The sequence below is a fragment of the Caloenas nicobarica genome, chromosome 1 (assembly GCF_036013445.1).
Source record: "Caloenas nicobarica isolate bCalNic1 chromosome 1, bCalNic1.hap1, whole genome shotgun sequence".
NCBI lineage: Eukaryota > Metazoa > Chordata > Aves > Columbiformes > Columbidae > Caloenas > Caloenas nicobarica.
In genome coordinates this window covers 123540068-123557496 of record NC_088245.1, presented here as the reverse complement: position 1 = coordinate 123557496, position 17429 = coordinate 123540068, and the positions used below count along the sequence as shown (strand labels likewise).

The window sequence follows — 17429 nt, the reverse complement described above, 5'->3', positions numbered from 1 at the left end:
TGTGACATATGCATGTACACTTTGATATATCTGTTAATCCTACTGGAAACCAGGTTCAAAACCTCATTGCTGTGGTGGTTAGGAGCCGTTTTAAGTGTTAGCTAGAAACATTCATGGCCAGTTTGTACCCATTTGTTTTTGTTGGAGCACCACCCCCAACTATCAGAGAAAAAATTATGCTTGCACTGGGTAATCATATATTCCCTTTGCTTTGCAAGTCTAAACCAGAACAGATTTTCCTGTCCTCTGTCACAAAATAGGTTCCTCATTTTCATTGTCATCTTAGCAGCACTTGACTGAGTTTTTGATTTAATCTTTCATGGAGGTGAAGGACCAGATTTTTGCAGAGACATCTTCAGGATCACTTACAGTGTCCTGTACTGTAGCTTGAGTGCTGCCCTGCCTTTATGGAAGTGCCAGATTTGTTGTAACCTAAGGCAACTTTGCCTTTTCCCTACAGCTCCATCAGAGCATTGGGTCAGACACACTGTGAATAACACACTCTGTTGTTTGTTGGGTTTGTTTTTGTTTTTTTTTTTCAGCAGTTATCTCTAGCTGATAAGTAGTCTCCAATGGTGGGATTCAGCCCACTTAAGTTAAATTAGATACCTAAACTTTATAGGGCTGTTTAGGGCTGTACTCAGAGAGAGCAACGCTACCAGAAAGCACGTCATCCCCAGTGGGTGGGTAGATGAGACAGGTAATATAATGGAGTGGCTCTCTATATATCTGTCTCTACTGACCAGAGACCTCTTTTTCCTGGATGACTCCTTGTGAGGTGACATCCAGCTTCAGTTTGTAACGTAACAGTTTGTACCCATTTTTATCACCTTTACATTATCCCAGCACGTGGGGTTATCAGTTTGTGGGGTACTCAGCCTGTTCCAAAAAGCACTGGTGGTGCTGCCGCTGTTCCTGCCTCCTGGGTTGTGGGCTCCATCTGCAGGTCTGTTTTTTGTCATCAGGTGATTTCTCCAGCATCTCTTAGAAACTCACTGTTATGTTTTTGCTGAAATGCCAGACAAGACCTCCAAGGCTCCCTCCTGGACCATTTTCATTTTTATGAGAGGGAGGACAAGAACAGGAAAGCTGACCTGCCCGGTGGTTTGAACCGCTTCCAGATACCTTGGTGCTCTAGAAGTCATGTGCTTTTTAGTTAATCTCATTCTGTTCTGTGCAGTGGGACTCTCTGCACTGCTGCCTCTCCCTGTAGCACACGGCATCCATTGACCCAGCTGGAGAGGGCTCCGTGTTTTCATAACAAAATCAGTCTCTTCCCTCTGGGGTAGGTCATGGTCAAGCCAAGTGCACACAAATTGAGTTGTAGGTTCCTCCTCCAGCTTTCTTTCCTGCAGTTCTGCCTGCACCTGTATTCAGGTTTTGCACAGCATGCTGATCTGGGCACCTACCCTTTTTAACCCCTCCTCTTCTCAAAGCACCTTGATTTGCATCATTCTGATGTAGAGTCAATTGTCACTTTGTTTTGTCATTTGTCCTCCCCTACTGAGTGCACAGGACTTACAATTAAAGTCTGCTTTATTCTGACAGCAAAATTAAATCCACTTGATCCAACATAACTAGTTGCATTTCAGGTTGTCATTCAAGAGGATATTTAGCAGAGAAAAAACTTAAAGGAACTATCTTTCTATTTGCAGCTGGTGAGCCAACTTGCTTGTTTAAAAGTTACAGGCTGATTGTGACTTGAAAGAGAGGAGAAAGGAGAGAAAGTGGAAGACATCCCAGGGCCCCAGGGTCTACGTCTCAGCTGACCGTCCAGATCACTGACTTTGTGTGCACTGTAAGATCTATTGCGACATGTCAGCATGGTTTAGTTTGGACAGGTGGTCATGGGGATCCTTTAAGTCTTGCATTAAATGATCTTGGTACTGAGACCATATCCTGAACCACCCAAATACATGATCTGGGGGACTGTATAGAGTGAGAACTTGTCTATGATGTAGCTGAAGGCTGCAGCTATAATAGTCTTTGCAGCCCTAACTTGTTTCTCTTTACATAGGGGGTGGTGGGTGGAGAAGGGGAGCCCTCAATACAGGAAAATCATGGACCTGTTGGAGAGGGTGCAGAGGAGGCCACAAAAATGATCAGAGGGATGGAACACCTCTCCTATGAAGAACAGCCTGAGAGAATTAGGGTTGTTCAGCCCGGAGAAGTGAAGGCTCCGGGGAGACCTTATTGTGGCATTTCAGTACTTAAAAGGGGACTGTAAGGAAGATGGGGACAGACTTTTTAGCAGGGCCTGTTGCAATAGGACAAGGGGGATGGTGTTAAACTAAAGAAAAGGAGATTCAGGCCAATCATGAGGAAGAAATTTTTTACAGTGAGGGTGGTGAAACACTGGCACAGGTTGCCCAGAGAGGTGGTAGATGCCCCATCCCTGGAGACATTCCGGGCCAGGCTGGATGGGGCTCTGAGCAACCTGATCTAGTTGAAGATGTCCCTGCTCATGGCAGGGGGTTGGACTAGATGCCCTTTGAAGGTCTCTTCTAGCCAAAACTATTCTATGATTCTATGATTCCTGCTCACATGGAAAAGACCTATGCTTCCTACAGGGGTGGAGTTCACCATGGATAATCTTCTGAGCAAAGATTCAACTACTAGAAGCTGTTTGTTTTGGAAGGAAAGCACTCAAGGTTTGTCCCCAGTTGCATCTGAATCAGCAGAGGCAGAATTCCAGGGCTTTACAAGTGACATCGTAGGAGAGGACAGTGAAAGTCAAACCACCCCTTCATTCTTTAGAGAAAACATTAGTGTACTTGCTCCCTCCTTCCTCTACATGCTTTTTTTGTCTTAGCACCTTAAAAGAGAAAGAAGCTATTTTTAGCAGAATGCTTGTAGTTACATTTACTGTTGCCTCCTTAACCTGAAAGCTTAATTAGGGCTTAGGACAAAAAGTCTGTTATTGAACTTGCGTGTTCAAAGTTGTAATCCTTTAAGTATGTTTGTTGTTCTCTGAACCCTGTGATGCTATTCAAGATAAAAGATAGATGTTACTAATATTTCTAAGCATAAAATAAGATACATTTCTTTTTAAACCAAAAATCCTTATGGCACACTTTTAATATCAAGGTGCTTATTTTGCTCTTAAGAAAGGGAAGGTGAAATTAATATTTTACCTGAAGAAGTGTCCAATTACTGTTTAACACAGCTTTCTCATTGAACTTCACTATTCAGAATGTCACATACAGCAAGAGTCTACCCTGGCAAATACCAAAAAAACGGTTTATGTGCAGGAATCTCAACTATTAGGCACGTTTCAAATATGTATATTTCTACTTTTTGGCAGAGAAATGAAAAAGCAGGTAGAATCATCTGGTTTAAGTGCTGGATATTAGTGGATAAGCAGAGCTACATGACTGTTTAAAAGTATTGGAATAACTAGCTGCAAAATTTTGACTTTGTCCATTAAAGTGTATTTTAAATTACAGAGACTTTATTGTAAAACTTAGCCTGGAAGTACAATTTCAGCATCTGGAACTCTCAAGAGTGCTGTTAGCAAAATGCAAGGCATCTTGCTGCAGACACGTCCCCAAGGCAGAACCTCTCATGATGAGTTGTGCTAATGTCTGATGCTGCCACCGCTCATGGCTCCCAGAGCCGAAGTCAAGATTTCCATTTCAAGCCCAGTAGGTGGCATCAAAAGAGTTCTCTAAAATTCAGCATTTGGATGTTTGTGCCGTAGCCCTAGGCCACAGAATGAACACAGTGCTTAGATAGAGAAAATTTCAGGTAATCTGTCTCTTCCTCACAAAAAGCTTTGGTCTGAACGTGATCTGACCCAAATGACATGCCTGTGGTGCTTCTGAGCCTAGCACAGATTATCAGATATTAAGTGCATTATAGTTGCTTTCAGCTAACCAAAATGACTTGTAACTATTTTTATTCCATTCATAATAAAAGTAATATTGCCAATTTTGCTTTGTTTTTCAGTGTTGTGATACTATAGGAATCCGCTTGAACACTGTAGCGAGTGTCAAGAATGTAAAATGCACTTTGGATCCTTGAGGAGTAGATGGTATTATTTTAAAATTAAACCAGTATATCTGTCACAGCACACTCACAGAACATGTTTATGTCTAGAAAATAGATACTTTCTAGTGTAGCAAGCTATGCTGCATTCAAACCCCAGTGCCTCTCAGTACCTATTGCTGGGGCTGAAGGATGTCTTTGCTCTGGTGGGAGTGCAGCCATTCCACTTCCCTCTGTCTTTCTCTCTGTCGTCTTAAAAAACACTTCAAAAAAAATGTCTTGGGTACTTCACGGTAAACCAGAGGGCAGTGGGATTTCCTCTGAGGGGTCAGGAGGAGAGGGCAGGCATGGGCATCTCTCCTCCCCTGTCTCCTTGGCCATCCTGCAGCCCCATTCAATGGCTGTGGGCAGCAGTGCAGCGAGGCAGGAGGCAGAGCTGTCTGCCAAACAGGGGCCTTCCTTGCCCTGATGGTACCCGTGTGGAGCCGGTGGTAGCTACTCGTATCAGCTACTGCCATCAGGCTGGTGCTGCAGGGCTTAGTTAAGGGCTGCTTAAGCACTGGTGCTGGGAATGCAGTGGGCTCAGTTAAATCCATGCCAGTGCAGAACAAATGAGTCTGTAGAAGGAATTAAAGCAAAATAACTGTTGGTCTTGAAAGTTGCACCCAACCTTCAAGTTCCTTCCCACAGGCGGCCCAAACGTGTGAACTCCTTGTAGTTTTCCAGGCAGTAGTTTTGAGATGGTTGCTGTGGTTCCTGTTCTTTGACAGGAGATCAAATGCCTTGTGAAAAAGGAGAGGGGAGCTGTTGGTGTGGTATGAGGAGGAAGAGCACACAAAAAGTGCCTGATAGCTGAGGACTGAATAAGGAAAGTCCCAGTTGAGCCTGAGACAGCTAGCTCAGCAGAACAGGCAGGGGCAGATCCATGGTGCTGGTCCCAGCTGGGTGGTTTGTTGTGCCCAGGTAGGCAGCGGTTCTGCTCCATTTGCTAGATAAACCTGCCTCTTAGCCAGCATAAATATGGGAAAGGAGGTAACTTAGCTCCCTTGTGTCAAAGAAAGAAAATGGAATTGGATTTCAGCTTTTGGATTAAAAAAAAAAGAAAGTTATGTTCCTTGTTCTCCTTTTTATTGTAGCTTCAAAGAGATCATATAATTATATGAAAACAAATAAAAAGTCTTCTCTGCTCCTTCTGAACTGTTTCTTCCGTGCTTAACCTTCAAAAGGAAACAAAAATTCCAGGAAAAACAAATTCCACTCATCACGATTTTGAAGGCACAGAACATTTGAGGTCAATAGAAGAACCTTCAAAAAACTGGTTCCTGAAATGTTTGGACAGAAATGGCTACAAAACAAGTTCTTAAAACAGCTCCAGGGGCAGAACAACTCCAGCTCAGGGAGGCCCCAAACTACTGGCTTAAAAACAACATACAATGTGTGACTCCTCGGTAAAGTCATTATAATTATCTCCTTGCTGTGGATGAGGATGTGAACACAAGCGACCTCTTCAGGGCCACTCAGAAAAGCAGAGCTGCTGAATCAAGGTGGCAGCAGCAACTCCAGAAACTGAACATAGGTCTTTTGGGACCCTCTAATATCTTGTGTACAAGCTTTTGCTGCCTATTGAGATTAGCCTGAGGCACAAAGTTGCTTCTACCTGTGAGTTTAAGCAGTGGTGGAAAGAAGAATGTGGAGAGCTTTTCCCTTTCCCAGAATCCTTGAGTAAGACCCAGAATAACCAGAAGAAAAAAGACCAAAGAGAGTATGGAACAGTGAAAAATGAATGAAAATAGGGAGTGCAGGCTAATAATCCTATTAAGTAATGGCACATGATTGCAGAGAGCTGTAATAAGTTGATACAATATGTGATCACGGCCTGGGGTTCTGAAGGCTCTGAATGAAAGCTTCTATGCATGGCCTGAAATTTTTCTCCTGTGCAGTAACAACTGTCTTAATTGTTTGATTAATGAACTCATTAAATCCCAATATTACTAGAAAAAGCATATTGACCTCCTGACTAATCACAATTAAAATGTAAACGCCACTTATTCGAGATGGTGGTTAGCCATGTATTTAGGCAGCAGAAGATCATAAAAAACGGCTTTGTGTTTTGGGGATTTGCCCCACTTCACTCACAAAATCTGAATGTTAAGAGAATGTCACAACAATTACAAGTAGAGGCCAGCTTGCAGCATTACCTACAATTACAGCAGCATTTGCCTGGTTATTAAGATGATGACCAGTCTGGAAACACAATCCTCCATTGAATCAACAGCCAGAGACTCCCACTGACTTCACCAGAGTTAAGATTTCACCCTGCATCATCACTAGGCACAACAGCGAAGAAGTGTAATTGAATTCTGCACACGTACAAAGCACAGCTCAACATTACACATTCCTGAGTGGTGCTGTGGAGAAAAACACAGGGAGCTTTGCACCCAGGCTGCAATGCCCCCAGTTGTGCTGTCTTCTGTGGGTGTTAATATGACAACAGGCAGCTCTTTTCTGGTCTCTCACTGCTGTGATGTGTCCCTGCAAGGTAAGATGTTGACGCACAGTCTCACTTCTGTAAAAAGGCCATCCTTGCTTTGTTGGAACGTACATTATCGTATGATGATGGCATAGTTCAGCTATTGTCGTGTTGCTCAATACACAGCTATAAAGCTATTTCAGTGTCCCAGGTCATGATTTTTGAGTGGTTTATGTCATTATGACAAGCACTCTATTTGGAAACTTGAACAAATACCTTTGGCATGTGTCATTGATGCTTTTACGTCCAGCAGGAACTGTAGCTCCCCAGATTAGACAACTGAGTTAGGAGAACAGAGTTGTCTCTTGTAGGCCAAAATGCAACTTGACGTATCTGAAGGCATTTTAGCTAGCTGTATTCACCCTGTTCTCCGCAGCAGGCCAAAATATCCACATTCTGGGCTTTCTGTGAAGGTTATAGGATGCTATAGCATCTTTGAGTTGTCAGGTCAAACTGTGTCAAGGTCTGAATCAGATTTAGGGTCCAAGGTCTTGCAGTCACTTCAGACTGCTGGTCACTGTAATCGTAGGGAAAGATTTAATCACTGCTTGTGCTATTGTGTGGGCTGCTGTAATTTGCCTCCAGCCCGGCATAACTGAAGGAAACCTGGAGGTATCCACCACCAGCCCTGGTGTAGCAAGTCTAGTGATTTGTCCTCCCTTCACCTCTCACCCAGAGCTCAAGCCCCTTGGGAATAATTAGCTTTCAGCTTCCTAAAGCTCGATGTGGCTCACTACCTTCCCAGTTGTCCCTTCCTGAACGGCTGCTGCTTCCTTTACTGTGGGACCTCAGCAGCCGAGGCTTTTGAGTGAGTAACTCCCGAAGATCTGCCTGTTGTTCTCAGTTCAGGCACAGCAACCCTAGAGAACATGGCCCTGTGTGCTGGTTTGACTGAAAATGAGTTCATTTTCCTTCATGCAGTTAGAAAACTTTCTTTCTCGTAGCTACTACGGTCGTTCTTTGAATTTAGTTTGACAACAAGAAGATAACACCCCAGGACAGAGTTAATGTTTTTAATTGCTCTGGCCTGGGAGCCAAGGATGTTCCGAGCGCTCTGTCCACTGGTGTGAGGCAGCTAGTAAGGGGGGCATGGATGGGGCAAAGCTTGACTGACATACAGACCGATCAATAAGAGTATTCCATCCCATTAATGTCATGCTTCATATTTAAGGAGAGTCAGGGTGTTCCAGCTACTTTCAGTTACAGACAGGATGGAGACCTATTTGGGAGAGTTCTGTTCAGGACTTTATTTATTGCGGCCTTTTTCCATCCTGCCATTTTCAGGGGCCTTTGGGCCTTTCTGCCTTTTTCTCTCTTTTCTCTCCCTGGGATTGGCTGTTCGGGACCAGGTGCCGCTGCCCGGGCCTGGCTGCTCGGTGCGGACAGAGTTCGTGAGAAATTGCGTTGAGTATCTTTTATATTATATTCTATTTCTATTATGTATATATATATATTTAGCAGTAGTGTATTAGTATTTTGTTGTTTTATTAAACTGTGTTTCTCTCAATCCAAGTTTCTCCCTTCCCTTTTGATTATCTTCCCTATGTGGGTGGGGAGGGGAGTGAGTGAGCGGCTATCGTGGTTATATCGCTAGCTCAGGTTAAATCATGACACCCCTACTTAGACATTGGGTGTACTACACAGCCTGGAGAGCATGGGCTTTTCGAATAGATTTATGTTAGTGAAGTGCACCAATGATTTCACAAGGAAGCTGCTTAGAAGATTTCCGTAGCGTGTGAGAAGGATCATGGCCACATTAGAAACAGGGAAGCATCCTAGTTCATGGGAATTTATTTTCTTCTGTAAAAGCCAAATGCTTTCCATAACCACCAGAAACAGCAAAGCTGGGCAAACACTGCAGCACTTCACTAGATACTGTGGTACCTGTATTGCACAAAACACAGCAATACACTACTAATGCCCCTTGTAGGCAGCATGGGAAGGGAGACAGCACAGTATGTGAAGGTCAGAAGTCTTTTGAACTTCATTGGTGTGTTTAACACTGTCAGGACGAGCCCACAGAAGTAGTCGAAAAGAGTCAAGCAAACAATCATATCAATGGTTAGAGCTGGCAGAGCATTGTTGTAATCAGTGATATTTAATCCCCTGTTTTATTCAGTTCCTCAGTGTTCAAATGTGGGTTTGGTTTTTTTTGGTGGTGGCGGTGATGGGGTTTTTTGTTTGGTTTGGTTTTTTTGGGTTTTTTTTTTGATAGCTTGCTAGCGGTAGTGCTTCTCCCAAGTAAGTATGGACATTAAAAAGTTTGCACTTAGAAACAAGACAGGAGGTTGCTTTTGTAACATCTCCAGGGCTGCCAGTCCCTCACCTTCCTGGCTGCCTATTTGTCATTCCAGTCCAGGACAAATCTGGACCTGACGCCTGCTTCATGCCTGCATTTGTCACAGTAACACAATTGTCCTGACCTGGATCTGTGACTCTACCTATGGACATTTCCCCAGAAGAGCAGGCTGGGGCTGCTGCCTCTGGCTCCCTGAAATTTACTGTCACCAAGGTGATGTGAGACACGACAAAGCAACAACCACGTTTCCTTAGCTCCAGCAGTAAATGTTAGAGGGAGCCAAAATGTCAGTATTTAATGGCCATCAGAAGATAGTAATTGATCAGGAAAAGTTCACCCTGCTGTCACTCTTGATCACGTAGATCTTCTTGACCACAGGGCTAACTGCAAGGTTCTCTGAATACTGCATGAACCCTCATGAGAGAACTCATTTCTTCCTATCAAAGGCTGAATGAAAATACCAAATCAGCTAAAGGAGCTGTTTTTTCTGGACACTGGTTCTTTCTTTCCCCAGACCACAGCAATCTGTTACCGTAAAATTATTTCTTCACTGACGTAGGTTGATGGTTTAAATCCCTCTGTAAGAAACTGTTTAAGACACCAAATTGTTGTTCCACAAGCAGGGTCCGGTACTTGGTGTGCAATGAGCCAGTCTTACACACACAGCTGAGATATTTATTTATTTCATGTCTATGCAGAGGTGGGTGCTAGGTGGTAACTCCACAAAGCTAGCACCCCACAGTTTACGAGACTTAGGTTATTTATATATTTGTTTGTATTGAACCCCTCTTTTCTAATAAATATGCATTCCCGCATATGTGTTAATTGGCTAAGAGTCATCTTGTCTTCACTTAAAGATACAGTGTCTTAAAAATTAATTGAGCATGTTCAGCGTGTAGGAGTCTTCTTTGGGTGGTGGGTGACTTCCAGAGTAGAGGTGTGGTTTTCATATTGTAATTAGCTAGTTCACTTTCAGGACACCAATTAGTGGAACTTCACTGACTTTCCAAGTTAGTTTAGATAAGGTTGCTATATATTCAAGGTTATATGCCCATTATTTTAAATCCTTTTGACTTTCTACTCCTCATTATGGGTATCCTCTTACTCATTATCTTCAGTATATTCCTTGTTAGAGTAAATAGCATCACCTTCTAACAATTAATCATCAAAAGCACATGTTTGTACCAGGTTGGGCTGCTGTCCCCTCAGTGTCCTGCTCAAGGGGTTTGTTTACCTGAGAGCCTGTCTGGATGAACAGCTGGCTGCTGGCAGCACAGCTGGTGTGAGGGCAGCGGTCTGGGACACAGCTGTGGCAGAGAGTGAGGGGTGGCTGGAAAGGAGCCATCGGGAGCCAGCCCATCGCCAGATGTACCTGCCCACCTCCTCCAGACTCGGCGCCTCTGAAACAACATCCCCTGAGTGCTGCTACTCCCCTCAGAGCAGCCTGGCACTGGAAGAGCCTGGGGTACCCACCGCTAGCACTAAGGAGTCACAGTAACACCCTTTTTTCTTTGAGGGGTGGGTAAAACATGACATAAGAGGCAGGTTGAAACAAAATGGTGGTATCATCTATTTAGCTCTATTTTAAGCATATGCTAGCAGCATTTGTAGTCTTGTTCTTATGAAATACACAGTAATGTTCTGTCTTCCTGTTGCTGCAAACTGTACAGTGCTGGAAAGCAGTGCTCTGAGTAGGAGGAAAAATACAATAGTAGCTTTTGACCAGCTTTCATTTTTGCCACCTACAAAACAAGACTTTTCTAACAGTGATCCAGCTGTTTTAGAATTTCTAAAAGTTTTCATCCCCTGGCAATGCTTACGACAATAGGCTATTCTGGTTTTCATTACCAAGAAAGCCAGTGGTTGTTGCTGTAGCAGAGTCAGAAAGCAGCAGAAAGTTATCAGAGGAGAATCCTTTGGATTGATACGGAGAATAAGATAATTTATCAAACTGTGGGAGTGTCCCTCCTAATGCATCCCTCGAGCTCCATGGCAGAAACCTTCCAGACGAGGTGCTCATTTCCAGACATAGAGCTCTTCGTGAAGGTGAGCATTGTAAAGGAATCCGATGAAAATGTTTGGTTATGGAGAACTTTTTACTATATTTGAGATTCATTTGATAGTGTTGAGGAAAGTGGAAGAGCAAGCAGAACTGGTTTCATTAATGTGTGTTGTCTGCAAGTTCTGCAAACCTTAATGAACTAACCTATTAACTAAGTAAATGATACACCTGTTTTTTTACTTCTGTGCCCTTACATTCAATCATAAGTTTTAAAACTGCACTTCAGGAGAATCATATGAAGGGCTTCAAAATGGGACCTCTGCTCTCCTCCAACCATGTCATATAAAGCCTAACCAACTATGCAAGACTTTGCCTCATTTTAACAAAACCTTTTAACAAAATGCAATACAAAGTACATGAGAGCAACACTTCTGTGGCCACACATAATGTGAGTTGCACTTTTTGTGCTTTACAGTAACACCTGGTGATTTGTTTAGCCGAAAACAAAAGATCATCATTACAGAGGTACAGAGGAAGAGAGGTTATGTGACTTGATATGGCCAGACTTAAGTCTTACAAGTGGGAGCCCTGGGTCCATAACAACGAGGGATTAACCAGGGAGACATGATGCTTGTGCTTCCATAGTCCTCAGTTCAGCAAAGCACAGAGACGGGCAGGTTCAGCTGGAGTAAGGCTACCGCCGAACTTCTTTCCTTCTCTGGGTCCTCCACAGTTGTCTACATTTAAACTCTTAATTATTTGATTAAGTCTGTTTATTCCCTTAAGTGCTTTAGATGTTACATCTCAATTTATGCTAGTAAATCTTTCTCTGCTTGTTTCCCGTGATCATAAACTGATTTAAACTTGTTTTAATCTTGCAGTAACTTAGGTAGATTTATGTTCACATAAACAAATGAGGTGCAGACAATTTCCTTTGGAATGACTGCTGTAATTTCAAGTTTATTTTCTAACTTATGGCAGTATTCATTATGCATTTTAATGAAAATCTATGTCTCCAAGATGACAGAGTTCTTTATCATAGATATGTGCATGTTTGGAAAATGATATAAAGAAACCTTGCATGAAAATATGTATTAGTAGAGATGAGTAACATGCGACATGTACTCATAGCAGGTCTGGGTTTTCTGCTTTCCTACTGCATCTACTGTTAAGTTTGCTGTTGTCACAGAAGTATGTATACCTTTTTTTTTTTTTTTAATTGTAGGCTGGCAGTGATGGGGAAAGTATTGGAAATTGCCCATTCTCTCAGCGTCTCTTTATGATTCTGTGGCTAAAAGGTGTCATATTTAATGTCACAACTGTGGATTTGAAAAGGTGAGATTGTAACCAGAGTTCTTATTTTCAGGACAACTTTTCCAAAATGGTGATTTGAAAGGGTGACTCTCTTCTGATAGATTGGAAATGCACACTGTGACTTGGCATCACGCTAATAGTCTGGGTGCCTCATTCCTCTTTAGGGTTCACTAGTATAAAGTGGAGTAACTCCTTTGAAGCAGTTGAGATTTTAGTCTGTTTTACAGTAAGTCTCTGGAACATAAGACAGAAGTTTTGGGGTTTTTTTTTAAGCATTTCAGAGCCCATTCAGATACAGGCTAGCAAATTCTCACACCACCAGTGTGAGGCAGCTGACTAAGTTTTATTTTGTAAGAATGACATAGAGAAGCCTGGTAGTTTAAAGGTGAACAATTCATTGCAATTAAGAGTAGAAATTGGAAGTGTGGTTCCTGTTGTGATTAACCCCATCTCTTTCCTCCCATCAGAAAGCCTGCTGACCTACAGAACCTCGCTCCAGGAACAAACCCCCCATTCATGACATTTGATGGCGAAGTGAAAACCGATGTCAATAAGATCGAGGAGTTCTTGGAAGAAAAGCTAGCACCGCCCCGGTACTGTATTCCGGGCCACTTTTGGCCCCTCACAGCCATGATGGGGGTCAGTGACCAAACCCCTTCAGTTTCAGCGGCTCAGGCCCTTGATGAGCTACATGGGTTGTAATTGCGTGCAGGAGGCTCGGGGTGGGAGGGGTTGGTCTGGCTCTGGTGGGGGACTGGGGGGGGTAACACTGACTGGAGTAAAACATGCTGAAGCCTGGCACTGTGCAGAGAGTGCCCCTGGGGTGTCCCGAGACTCCGGCTGCCCTCCTCCCCCTGCCCCCGCCTCTGCCCCGAGTTTTTGGCTGTGCCTCTGTAGCCATTCCGGGGGCACAAAATCCACCTCCCTGCAGCAAGCATGTGCAGAAATCTGCGTGCCGCTGCAGGAACCTGACCTCTCTTCCTCCACTTGTTTTTGCTGGACATTGCCCTCTTGACACCATACAAATAGCTACACTTGCTGGGAGCAGGTAGCCAGAGGAGGAGGGCAGTGGCAGGTGTGCTGGGTCTTATTTTGAGTGGCCAGGTGAGCCCAGTCTTAGCACACAGCAGGGTCTGGGTTTCAGACTTGTCCTTCCCCACCCCAGCAGCTGTTGCCACTTCTCCCCAAACTCCTCTGCCCCACCATCAGCAGCATGGTGTCCGCCACCCACTCACCTTCTCTCCCCCAGGACAGCAGCTGCTCTCCACACTGCTCCCCTTCTCAAGCAGCCAAACCTGACTTAAACTGGGCAAGCAGCTGCTCCTCTCCACCTTTCCCTTCCTACCTGCCCTCTGAGCTTGCTTACACAGGAGCAGGCCAGGCGAGGAGACTGGGAGGACCAGCAGCTATAGGGAGTAGGGACTTACCCACCATGTCTCCTCATGGCAGGAGCCACACTCCAGCAGCCTCACCTCCAGTGGAGGAGGCCTGGGAGGGACACTGGGCTGTCTGGGCATTATTTGCAGCGATAACAGGAGTTTCCCATCCCCCCCAGGAAAAGGAGGTGAGCGACAAGGTTCAATGGCAGTTTAAATTCACACTTGCTAAGTGACTTTTAGTTTAGGATGGTTCCTTCTGAAAGTCCTGTGTGGCTGTATGTTGTGATGCCACAGTGTAAATAATGTATATTAAATAATTAGTAGAGTTGAAAATAAAGGCTAGTCGTATTACTTCTTTTTGTTTCTTTTAACTTCTCAGGTATCCCAAACTTGCACCAAATCACCCTGAGTCTAACTCTGCAGGAAATGACGTGTTTGCAAAATTCTCTGCGTTCATAAAGAACCCAAGAAAAGATGCTAATGAAAGTATGTGCTTCAGTCTTTTTGTCAGCCTGGTAGTTGCTTGAAGAAATTATAGCTGTACAATTCTAGCACACCGTGTTGGAAGTATCTAACTTACAGCTCAGGTTAAACGGTCATTTTCCAGAGCATAAAGGCTGTGGAAATCCGTGCCTACTCACTCTTTTATTTAGGGATTTCCCAAGTTATTTTACACAGATACTGTTGTCAGCATGGGTGCTCCAGCTCCTCCTGATTTCTTCAGCTTTCGAAACCCTAACACTGCACCTTCCCCGCAGCTCTGCTAAAAGCACAGCCTGCTTGAACTGACATCTTACCTTTCTACTCCATTTGTGCAAATAATGAGGACTCTAGCCCCATGACACCTCTCTCTAGAGCAGGACCCTCGCTACTACCATGCAGTAACTCACCTCCGTCCTCCAGCTCTCAGCCCTGTTTCCCTTGCTCTTCCCTTCTCCCCTCTCCACAGTGGCAGGTGGTCACCACCAGCCCACAAGACCCCCAGCCAAGCCTTGCGAGCCCCTCCCTCCCCTGACCCCCCTCTTGTGCGCTCAGCCGCTCTGCTGAAAGGCCACTTTGCAAAAGCCCACCCCGCAGAGATGTTTGAGGAGCCATTTCTGGTAACACCGCCTCAGCCTGGTTTTTCTCAGAACCCCCTTTAGCTACTTACAGCTCTTATCCCAGCATTAAGTTTTAAGCTTAGGATAAAGGAATTGCGGGAGTTGGCATGGCTGGGTGTCTGTGAGTTGGGTTGGTGCCAGGAGACAGGATGCAGGAGTTGCCTTTCTGCTTGGTGTCAGGGGGACCTTGGTACGGGCTCGAATGAGCTTTTTATTGTCTTAACCTAGATTTGGAAAAATCTTTGCTTAAAGCCCTGAGGAAGCTGGACAACTACTTAAATAGCCCTTTGCCTGACGAAATTGATGCTTACAGCACCGAGGAGATCACTGTTTCCAGCCGGAAATTCCTGGATGGAGATGAGCTCACCTTAGCGGATTGCAACCTCCTACCAAAGCTCCATATAATCAAGGTTTGCATTTGCTTTTTAGCTTCCTGAAGAGAAGGGGAACACAGAAGCTAAAGTCCTTTTCTAGAAGGCAGAGGAATCTTTTGTCTATTGCGAGGCCACACAGTAGCTGTGTAGGGACACTGAATGCTAACGCACAAGACCATTTCATTATAGCACACCTAGGCAGATCCTCGAATTGATGGCTCTGAGTTAGAATATCTGATTTTGTATCCAGACTGTGACTGCGCTCGCTAAGCCTCTCACAAATGTTAAATGAATGCTATATTCAGTGCTGTTGAGAAGTCTTTTGATTTACATTTTGTGTGCAAAGTGCCTTGGACAAAGACGAAATTATTTTGTCCATGCTAATTCAAGAAGCCAGCAAAAGCTGAAGTTTTGCACCTGTCTTTTGTTTCTTTAACACAAAACTCTTGCTTTGCTGAATATCACCACTAGTGCCAATAATGCTGGCAGGGTGGCCACCACCCACTCCCTTCCAGCCAAGGCTCCCAGTCTCTTCGTGCAGTGCTATGGGGCATCCACACACATCTAACAGTCCTGGTGACCAAGGTGTCTGGGTGTTGTCACAGCCTGTCCCTGGGCTACTCCAGAGCCAGCTAGGCTCAGGAAGAGAAATAGCCACATTGGAAATTCGTCTCGTTTTTATACAAACAAGGCCACTTCAGAAAGTTTCCTTTTTAACTACTATTTTGTCAGAGGAAGAGTGGGCTGAATTGCTTTCTGACTCCTCCTCCAGTGAAAACTTTCCCCAGAGATGTCCCAGTTGAACCTCTTCCAGAGAGAGCAGCAAGGGACTGAGCCCTTTCCCACACCCACACAAAGCTCAGGCCCAGCAAAGCCCGAGAAGTAGCAGGGGTCAGCAGAGCCAATACGGGGAGAATCACCTTATATCAGACGAATGTCTGAAGGATGATGGAGGATGAACATCATACCATCCTTGCTGGCCAACAAGGAGGGATTAAGTATTGGCCAATAGTTGTTTTCCCATGCCATTTAAAATTGAGTATTTTAATTCAAGTTTTTCCTTTCTGTTTCAGTGAAAGTATCCAAGTGTGGGGCAGTTTATTACTGTAAGATTATTCTGTTAGTTTTGGTTTATGCTAGCTCCTTTGCTGTTTTAAGCTGCATCTTTTCCAGGTGTGGTCTACTGGTCCACACAGCTCTGCATAGCTCTAGCAGAATGTTTATACCAAATAAATCCTTTTAAGTGAGTTAGTTTGTTAGCTAGCTTTCTTCATCCCATGTCTTGTCTTTGTTTTTGTCTTTCCTTATTTCCCCCTACGTTGCATATAACACCACACTTACACATTCAAAACTAAAAATGCACATAAAGAGTAGATTTGAGGTTTTGTTTGTTTTCCAGATCATGCGTGTAAAGATATTTTTCTTTTTTCTTTTAATAAAAGGTTGTTGCAAAAAAATATCGAAATTTTGATTTTCCACCTGAAATGACAGGGATTTCAAGATACTTGAACAATGCATATGCAAGAGATGAATTTACAAACACTTGTCCTGCTGATCAAGAAATTGAGTATGCATATTTGGATGTTGCAAAGAGAATGAAGTAAACAGAAGATGCCTCCATTCTATACTGCTTCTGAGATTTAGATGGGCACCAGCCAAGATGAAAAAAAAGCCAGCATACCTTCTGCAGTGTAATTTTAAGTTCTGCTATTGGCCAATCCTTCTTTTATAATGATTGTATAACATTATTTGCTCATTTTCAAGTTATATATATGTATGTTTCTGTGTCTGTACAGGTGTATGCACATGCGAATGTCTGTTGTGCATTGCAAGTTAAGGCATCAGTCACTATTAAAGCATTTGTTGAAGTTAAGGAAACAGTGTAGGCCATACAAATACAGCAATATTACAGACCAGGGACTTATGCTAAATTGCTGAATATTGAGAAGAAATAGCCCTGTTTCTAAGACACGTTTAACCTGTCATTTTTGCTGCCTCTGATGTCTGTTTCATAGTTGTTGCCAAACTTCACAGTTACCAGGAAGGTTTCTGTTTGCTTCTCTGCAAGCCTCAGAGGGCCACAAGCCAATAGCTGCTGCCCATGCAGCACCCTGGTTAACCCAGGAGAGAGGCCAGCCTGTAGATGGGACCAGTCCTGATGTCCCAGAAGCCATCTCCTCTGTGCTAGAGATCTGCAGGGCAGGTGAATGAAGAACAACTCCTTTTCACATTGTGTGAGTTTTCTTTGGTATTAAAAATAAATAAGTAAATAAATAATCCTGCCTTTTCTTCTCTCGGGGATGCGTAACCCATCAAACTTCCCTCCTGGTGCTTCCAAAGAGAGGAATACAGACTGTCACAGGCCTATGGACTATCTGATAATAGATATTTGACAAGGGAGGAGGGAGACACTTGATTGTCACTGTAGACAGAAGAAATGGGTG

The 17429-nt window shown here is 43.9% G+C and overlaps 1 protein-coding gene across 3 annotated transcripts in view; it reads left to right on the top strand.

Annotated features, from left to right (window-relative positions):
* Positions 1-16589, top strand: part of CLIC6 (chloride intracellular channel 6) — a 33591-nt gene extending 17002 nt beyond the window's left edge. Inside the window, exons 1-7 of one of the 3 annotated variants that reach the window (XM_065643248.1) lie at positions 3581-3615; positions 10835-10862; positions 12044-12153; positions 12600-12725; positions 13891-13997; positions 14840-15021; positions 16428-16589. In XM_065643248.1, coding sequence (XP_065499320.1) covers positions 3581-3615; positions 10835-10862; positions 12044-12153; positions 12600-12725; positions 13891-13997; positions 14840-15021; positions 16428-16589 — 750 coding nt within the window. Of the gene's footprint in view, positions 1-3580; positions 3616-10793; positions 10863-12043; positions 12154-12599; positions 12726-13890; positions 13998-14839; positions 15022-16427 lie in introns of those variants that run through there. The other 2 variants (XM_065643238.1, XM_065643227.1) reach the window with 2 other exon arrangements.
* Positions 16590-17429: the final 840 nt, after the last annotated feature.